The 8,525-nt window shown below is 40.7% G+C and overlaps 1 protein-coding gene across 1 annotated transcript; it reads right to left on the bottom strand.

Moving 5' to 3' along the window:
* Positions 3,842 to 6,233, bottom strand: SMIM10L1 (small integral membrane protein 10 like 1). The gene has a single exon (XM_018048476.1). It carries the CDS (start codon positions 6,050 to 6,052, stop codon positions 5,846 to 5,848), a length of 207 nt encoding a protein of 68 aa, XP_017903965.1. The 5' UTR covers positions 6,053 to 6,233; the 3' UTR covers positions 3,842 to 5,845.

Consider the following 8,525-nt stretch of genomic DNA (forward strand, 5'->3'; position numbering starts at 1 on the left):
TGGCAGGAGCGCCCTCTGATGTATGTTGCTAAGAATTCCATTGTTTTGTCATTAGTTGTAGGCACTCAGGAATGTCCTTTGGCCTTTCAGCTCCTCTAAGAAGAATGCTGAGATCCCTATCAGTGAGAAGCAGAAGTGGGGAGGAGTTGGCTTCAGCTGCGAAAAGATTCATGACCTGACCTGGTAGAAACCCTTCTGGGAAACATCGAGGGCTCTTGTTGAAATTTCCAGGTAGTTCCCACACTCAGGGTAATTCAAAAAGTAGACTTGATGTGACTCAATCCAGGCCAAGTGTTGAAAATTCTGACAGTTCTTGCAGGGGTTCTTTTCTTGGAACATTTCAAATCTACTCCTCAGACTACCTTCCAGGCATCAGGACTTCCCTCTCCTCTTGTCCCTAAACTCATAAGCTCTCTATTTTGCCACCCCTGTATGTCTCCATGTGTAAGTCCTATTTTTTTTCTTGACTCTATCAAATACTACTGATGCACCAGGAAAAGTCTCCATTAAAATAGGACTGCAGAAATTTTAACAGGAAATTGTTAGGTCTCCTTAGGACATTGATGATTCAGCTTCAAAATTTATGTTTGCAACTGATCTCTACTACATCATGGGAAGGAAAGTGTTTTCTTTCCATCCTAGGGTAAACGTCTTTTCCTCTGTCTCTTCCATTATCTTCACCCCTTTTCTCCACAAATAGGCCAAATGGCTTTAGGCATCAGAGTATAAAACACTTGAATTTATACATCAAATAATGTTAAAAAGTCAAAGTGTTGGTCCTTCAGTCATGCCTGACTCTTTGTGACCCTATAGACTGTAGCCCATCAGGCTCCTCTCTCCATGGGATTTCCCAGGCAAGAATACTGGAGTGGGTTGCCATTTCCTTCTCTAGGGGATTTTCCTGACCCAGGGATCAAACCCCAGTCTCCCACATTGCAGGCAGATTCTTTAATGCCTGAGCCAGCACGGAAGTCCTATCAAATAATGTTAAATATATTCCAATAAAAAAGACCCTCAACAATTTTATTTTAGAAAGATATCCTCAAATATTATTTGTGTTATACTTTTGTTTGGGAATCTGAGAAAAGCAATGGGATTATTCAGAATTATTGTTATTGTTTAGTTGCTAAGTTGTGTCCAACTATTTGTTACCCCATTTTTCCAGGCAAGAATACTGAAGTGGGTTGCCACCCCCTTCTCCAGGGCATCTTCCTGAGCAGGGATCGAACCTGGGTCTCCCACATTGCAGGTATATTCTTTACCATCTGAGCCAACCAAATATTGTTAGTGAAGGTTGCTCAGTCATGTCCAACTCTTTATGACCCCATGAACTACACAGTCCATGGAATTATCCAGGCCAAAATACTGGAGTGGGTAACTTTCCCCCTTCTCCAGGGTATCTTCCCAACCCAGGGACTGAACCCAGGCAGATTCTTTACCTCTCACATTACAGGCAGATTCTTTACCAGCTGAGCCTCAAGGAAAGCTCTCAAATAATGTTAAATATATTCTAATACAAAAGGCTCTCAAAAATTATATTTAAAAAAAGATGTCCTGAAGTATTACATAGGTAATACTTTTGTTTGAGAATCTGAGAAAAGCAATGGGATTACTCAGAATTGCTATTGTTTTTCAGCCAGTAAGTCATGTCCAACTCTTGGCCACCCATGGATGGCAGCACACCAGGCTCCCCTATCTTTCACAATCTCCCAGTTTGCTCAAACTCATGTCCACTGAGTCAGTAATGCTATCCAACCACCTCATTCTCTGCTGTCCCTTCTCCTTCTCTCAATCTTTCCCAGCATCAGGGTCTTTTCCAATGAAAATAATTACCTATAGTTACCTATATTCAGAATTACCTATAGTTAAAAAAAAAAAAGTTGAATTCCTTATCAAATGTATCTTTAGGAATAAACCTGAGATTCACTTGTGATTTGGCCTGTTACTATGACCTTGGAAACATACACAGCCTCACAAAATCCTAGTTTCCTTATCTGAAAAATGATGGTGAAAGTATCTTCCTCTTAGGGTACACACAAGGATTATGACCATATAAGTAAATAAGTTTTCATAGTTCCTGGTATTAAAAGCTCAATAAAATTTTAAAAAATGTTAATAACTTTAAAAAATATTGATAGTGATGCTATTTTTTTGGCCAAGTAATCACTTAGGTTATGTGTTTACTATGATCATTATGACTCCCTTTATAAATTTTTTTTATAGTTACATTTTAATAGTCTCTACTCCCTAGAACTTTTTTCAGCTACACTGCATAAACAAGTTTTTTTCCTTTATTGATCAGAATTATGCCACCTTTTTGCTTTTTCAAGTTTGACAGCTCTCTAGGCAAATTAATATTCATCATGGCCTGTAAAAACTTGATTTATGGGCAATAAAGTAGATGCCTTCAGTACCAGGGACAAATATATCCTTATTTCTTTTATTGACTGCTGACTAGGTATAGGAAAATCAACAAATTTGGCATTCATTCAACAATATTTATCTACTCAACAATATCTACCTAATATCACATTAGGCAAAGCTCTAGGCTGGAGACAGAGCAACAGACAAAATCTTTGGCTTCATGGATACCAGGAGGAATAAAATTACTTGTAAAGTGGAATAGTAAGTGGTTAATAAGAAGCAGTGAGGGCAAAAATCTTGTTTTCTTCTGTGGGAAACTTCACTGAGCTGTAATATGTAGGAAGAAAAATAGACACCTGATTTTAAGAGCAATTGTTAAGAGTAAGTGGAGACCTATGACTGACTCATGTTGTTTGGTAGAAACCAACACAATACTGTAAAGCAATTATCCTTCAATTAAAAACAAATTTAAAAAAGAATAAGTGGTAAATCACAGAGCTTTCATTCAGTTCCTACTATATACCTGCTGACAGTATAGGATGTAAAATTTGATAGGCTATAGTATCTTCCCTCACAGAGCTTCTCATCTAGTTGGATGATATACTAATAAATCTGCTCAAGTGCCTTACTGTCCTCAGTGTTGTTGTTTAGTCACTAAGTCGTGTCAACTCTTTTTTGCTACTGACAGGCTCCTCTGTCTATGGGATTTCCCAGGCAAGGATACTGGAGTGAGTTGCCATTTCCTCTTTTAAGGGACAGTCCCAGGGACTGAACCTATGTCTCCATTGCTAGGCATATTCTTTACCACTGAACCACCTGGGAAGCCCTTCTTCAGTGTAGCAGAAGACTAACAGAAAAGGCTGAGGAAAGCATGTGTTCATGAGCCACCCAGATGGAGTATTCCTGTATGTCACCATTCCAGGGCTAATGGCAGCCACATTCTTTTGTGTTACAAACTGGGATATTAGTGCCTCTATGAAAGTGATGCCCACCATTTGCCAGCTCACTGGCATTGCTGAATTATTTCATTGATCTAATTACATTTCTTGTAGTTTAAACTAAGATGTTGTAGTCCCTGTACTTTCATAGCAACATATAATTACCAAGGGAAGAGATTATAGTATAGGAAGCCTGTCTTCTTGAATATTAATTAAAAAAAAAACAACTACATACACTAATCAATGCACAATTAAGAATGAATAAAGAAGCCTATGATACTGGTATAGGTTTATACTAACATAGCCTTTTAGACAGACTAAAAGAAATGAACTCTAATCTGATCAGGAGCATCTGGGAAAAACTTAGTGGAAAAAGTGATGTCCAAGTTTGGCCTTGAAACAGAGTAACCACAGACAAAACAAAACAAAACAAAACAAAAACATACAGAAGGCAGAAGAAACTGTGAGAGAGGAAGTTGTGCTCCAGCTCAGCTGGACACAGGGAATGAAGGGTAAGAACAATTACTCAAAGCCAGACATGTTGCTGAAGGAGGCACTTATTTTACAACTCTAGGGTACACTCGTTTGTTGGACACAGTTAGTGAAATGTGGAATACAGAACATTAGTTTCAATCTTTACCTTGACGAATAACTGTCCCTTTCTGCTCAAATGTCTCACCTAATATCTTTCTGGAAGGGCTTCCCTCTACCCTTACTGTCAGTAATCTACAAATATCTTTCAGTACTAAAACCTTCCACTGGTAAAACAAGCACTCCAGAGTTTTAAGGTTTATTCACAAGTTAATGAGATATTCTATAAAAACAAATACTTTTATTGTGTATATATCAAGCTCTAAGGCAGGCTTATTTTTAACTCTCAATCTGATCTATCCATTACTCTCATTTAATAGGTTTGAAAAAACAGAGATTTAGGCAGACTGTTGGGTTCATCTGGACCACAAAATTAGTTTGTATTTTAACAGGTTTGTCTGATATACACATACACACAGGGTTAAGAAAAAAAGTTACTGTTAGACCAGTAGTAAAAAACAGCAATTCTCCACTTTTTCTCTGCCCATCCCTGATTTTCGTTCACCAGACTACCAATTTTAACTCTTCAGCTATTTGTTACTGTACTTCTAAGTGACAAGTTATACTGCTTTTTTTAAAACCGACATTTCTGTATCAGATCTTGATGTATTCTCCATTACATATACACTTCTTTCCAATTCTTCTAGAGTTACCTAATAATTTGTTATTATTTGTATTCAGTGTTTACATAAATATGCCTGACTTTATATGATGACTAACATTATTCACAGTTGAGTTAATGCAGTGTAATTTCTGAAAACGTATTTTTCCTGCGGCTCATAACTGCCTCAATTTTGCTTCCTGAATTAGAAAAAAATATGCAGACCACTAATTCGTCTCCAGACTCTCTAGAACCTAAAAACCTCTTGACCCTATATTTATAAACACATGATAATGTATCCGTTTTCCTTTCTGAGACATTCCACCTTAACTATCACCTTTAGGCATTTCTTGTTGACCTCATGCTGTTCTCCCTTCTTATATTATATGGTTATATTTTAGCAACTTTATCATTACTCTTTAAGTAAAATAAAATGACCTCTTCCCCCATCGACAACAGACTCTGTCAACTTCCCACATTAAAAGACACCATTACTTTTCCAGGCACCCGCCCTGCCATCCTACCTTGTAAATTGCACTTTTACGCCATCAAGGCTGATAATATTGGCACTCAACTCTGTAATCGCAAGCATGCATTCTCTTAAAAAGATGAAAACCATAAACAGCATTTACATTATGATTATTTAAACGTTATTCAATAAACCACCAAGCTTTGTGCTATGATTGGATTTCCTTTTCTTTGGCTCCAAGATTCTGAACCACATGCTAATTAGAGCGACACTGAAATTGAGTCCACCTTCTTACACTCCAACCCCTGGTCAAAACCCTGCAGTATTTTACACTGTTTGGTTATCTGAAGGATGTGTTCCTCTTACGACTTTTTTTTTCACTTAAAGTTTCTGATCGTCATAGTTTTCTCTTGTAGAATGAAGAGATGTTTGCCTTCCACTGCATATCCTTAAGATCTTCAACTTCTGACTCATTCTGTTTATAATCCAGTCTTATCTTCCCGAAATTTACTATTTATGAACACGGACCATGAGCTTGTACATTTCTGTCCTGAAAGTTTTGATTGCCTTCCCTTGTTATAATACATCCTGTTCGTCTCGTTTTTAAGGATGCACAGCTTCTTAAATATTGTCGTGCGTCTTAACTGAAGTTCTCGGTTCCCGGAATCGCATATTTCCTCTTCCTACACTCAGGCGGTCTCGGTGCCAGTTCAGGGGATCGGAGGAGAGCAGACGGCGGAGAGGCGAGAACGCAGAGGCGGAGGGAGACGAAGCACTCTCGCGAGACAGCGGGACTCCTCGCTCCAAGAGCCACGGCGCCGCGACGCCTCCTGGGAGTCGGCCATAATGCAGGCCCGGAACGCCGGCGGCATCCCCAGGGCTCTAAAAATGTACCTGCAAGCGGATGTTGAGAACGACGGAGCCCGCGATGTAGAAATACGGGAAGTTCATGCGCAGCTGCCAGGCCAGCTCGAAGAAGGCGAGCAGGGTGCGGGAAAGCCCCTTGCAGAAGACCCCGTACGGGCTGGGGGTCGCGACCGGGCTCGAGGCCCTGAGGGCCAAAGATGACGGAGCCGCCGTGGTGGCCATTGACGCGATGTTGCCGCTTGCCCGGTGCGGTGCCTGGAACCGAGGGTGACCGCAGACCCCGCGACCCCCAACTGATGGCGATGACCTGGAGGGGCCGGGGGCTTAGCGGCCGCCGGGCTCGCACTCCCGCCTCACGCAGCCGCCGCTTCTTTCCAAGCGGCGGTGAGGCTGGGGTTGCGGCTGGCGCTCCGCCCCTTCCTGTCTGCTGTTTAAAATGACATTCAGCGTTTAGAGTTTAACTCTTGGTAGGTCCGGAACGGGTTACTTATTTACATATATGCCACACAGTTATTTTATATAACAATTACAAACAGCCTTACAGATACTCGTTTCACTTTAAAATGAAGAAAGGAAACTAAGTAAAATTCTGTAATTTGTCCTAGAGCCCCGTCCAAAGCTCGCGTTAAAACTCTGGTTAGTCTGCTCTGGACTGTTCCTGTTTGATTTCATAACAGTAATCTCTTTAAATAAGCCAGTTAGGGCACAGAGTCTCTGTATTCACAACATACTACTAAAACTTAAAGGGTCACAATCTCATGCAGTGAATTTCCTATGTATTAGGACTATTTCAGTTGCAAGTGCTGGAAATTAACACATGTAAAGCAAACACAGATTATTTTTTGAGGTACATATTATATGCAAATACCAAATTTTCCCTCATGTAAACCCATGAAACGTTCAGATTATGTATGAAGGCTTCTATCATTTCTTCATGGGCACCTGTGAAATATGTGGTTAGGCGGGGAAGGCTTGGAATATTACTAACATTTACTTCTAAGCCCCGAATACCCTTAAGGTAACATCTTAATGGATCATCCGTATTCTTCTGGTGTTTAAGTGATGCCCTTTTCATTAACTTCTATAATCTATTTTAACTAGTAAGCACTATTTTTCCTCATAGACAACCTCTACATTCGTGAGTTATTCAGACATGTGACTCTGATTATAACTCAGATGATGGTCTAGTTCTGAAAAGCATTCTTTCAATATCTCAGAATTCACCTTGAACTGAATAATTGTAGCAACTGTTCAAAGCACAACTTATGTATCCTGAAGGACCTCTTTTTGTACAGCCTACTGATGATAAGACTGGTGCAAATAACATGCCATTGTGCAATTTGTAAAGCTGAATTGTGTATCCCCAACTAGTTTCTTTTGCTGCTTTGCTAGACCAGTACCAACCCATCAACTAGACAGCACCTAAAGGAACTGATTACTGCTCACTTCAGTCAGTTCAGTTCAGTCTCTCAGTCGTGTCCGACTCTTTGCAACCCCATGAATCGCAGCATGCCAGGCCTCCCTGTCCATCACCAACTCCCGAAGTTCACTCAAACTCACGTCCATCGAGTCAGTGATGCCATCCAGCCATCTCATCCTGTGTCATCCCCTTCTACTCCTACCCCCAATCCCTCCCAGCATCAGAGTCTTTTCCAATGAGTCAGCTCTTCGCATGAGGTGGCCAAAGTACTGGAGTTTCAGCTTTATCATCATTCCTTCCAAAGAAATCCCAGGGCTGCTCTCCTTCAGAATGGACTGGTTGGATCTCCTTGCAGTCCAATGGACTCTCAAGAGTCTTCTCCAACACCACAGTTCAAATGCATCAATTCTTCAGTGCTCAGTCTTCTTCACAGTCCAACTCTCACATCCATATATGACTACTGGAAAAATCATAGCCTTGACTAGACGGACCTTAGTTGGCAAAGTAATGTCAGTGCTTTTGAATATGCTATCTAGGTTGGTCATAACTTTTCTTCCAAGGAGTAAGTGTCTTTTAATTTCATGGCTGCAGTCACCATCTGCAGTGATTTTGGAGCCCCCAAAATAAAGTCTGACACTGTTTCCACTGTTTCCCCATCTATTTCCCATGCAGTGATGGGACCGGATGCCACACAAATCATTAAGTCCCTGAATCTTCCTCTTCCAACTACCTAAAACAATGTGGACTCATCCTCTTCCACCATTCTTCTGCTCTTCATTCCCTTCACCCCTAGCTTTGATTAATTCCATGAAAACCAGGTCTTCCATTTGAAACCCCCAGGAAAATACCAGCTGTTAACTTATAATGCCTGTTACAAGTAACAGATATCCTGTTCTAATAAAGAATCTGCCATGTGGGAGAACTGGTTTCAATCCCTGGGTTGGAAAGATCCCCTGGAGAAGGGCATGGCAACCCACTCCAGTATTCTTGCCTGGAAGATTCCATGGACAGAGTAGCCTGGCTGGCTACAGTCCATGGAGTCGCAGTCATGACTGAGTGACTAAGCACACACAGGCAAAAAAAAGAGTAGTCACTAAGCTCCAACTCCTATCCTTAATACTGTAGAGCTGGTGAAAGATTTCTGTCATGTGGAAGTGACAGTGGAGAGTGGGATAGGATCAATATTTTACGTGATTGTGGTTTTTATTCTGTCCCTTGATACTTAGAATTGAATGACTGATCCACACTTGTTGCAAAGTAGGCACATATAAGTAA

Source organism: Capra hircus, chromosome 5 (genome assembly GCF_001704415.2).
Source record: "Capra hircus breed San Clemente chromosome 5, ASM170441v1, whole genome shotgun sequence".
Taxonomy (NCBI): domain Eukaryota; kingdom Metazoa; phylum Chordata; class Mammalia; order Artiodactyla; family Bovidae; genus Capra; species Capra hircus.

Bases quoted from the DNA above. Each gene is read 5' to 3' on its own strand.
- SMIM10L1 (XM_018048476.1), bottom strand. From the start codon at position 6,052: ATGGCCACCACGGCGGCTCCGTCATCTTTGGCCCTCAGGGCCTCGAGC.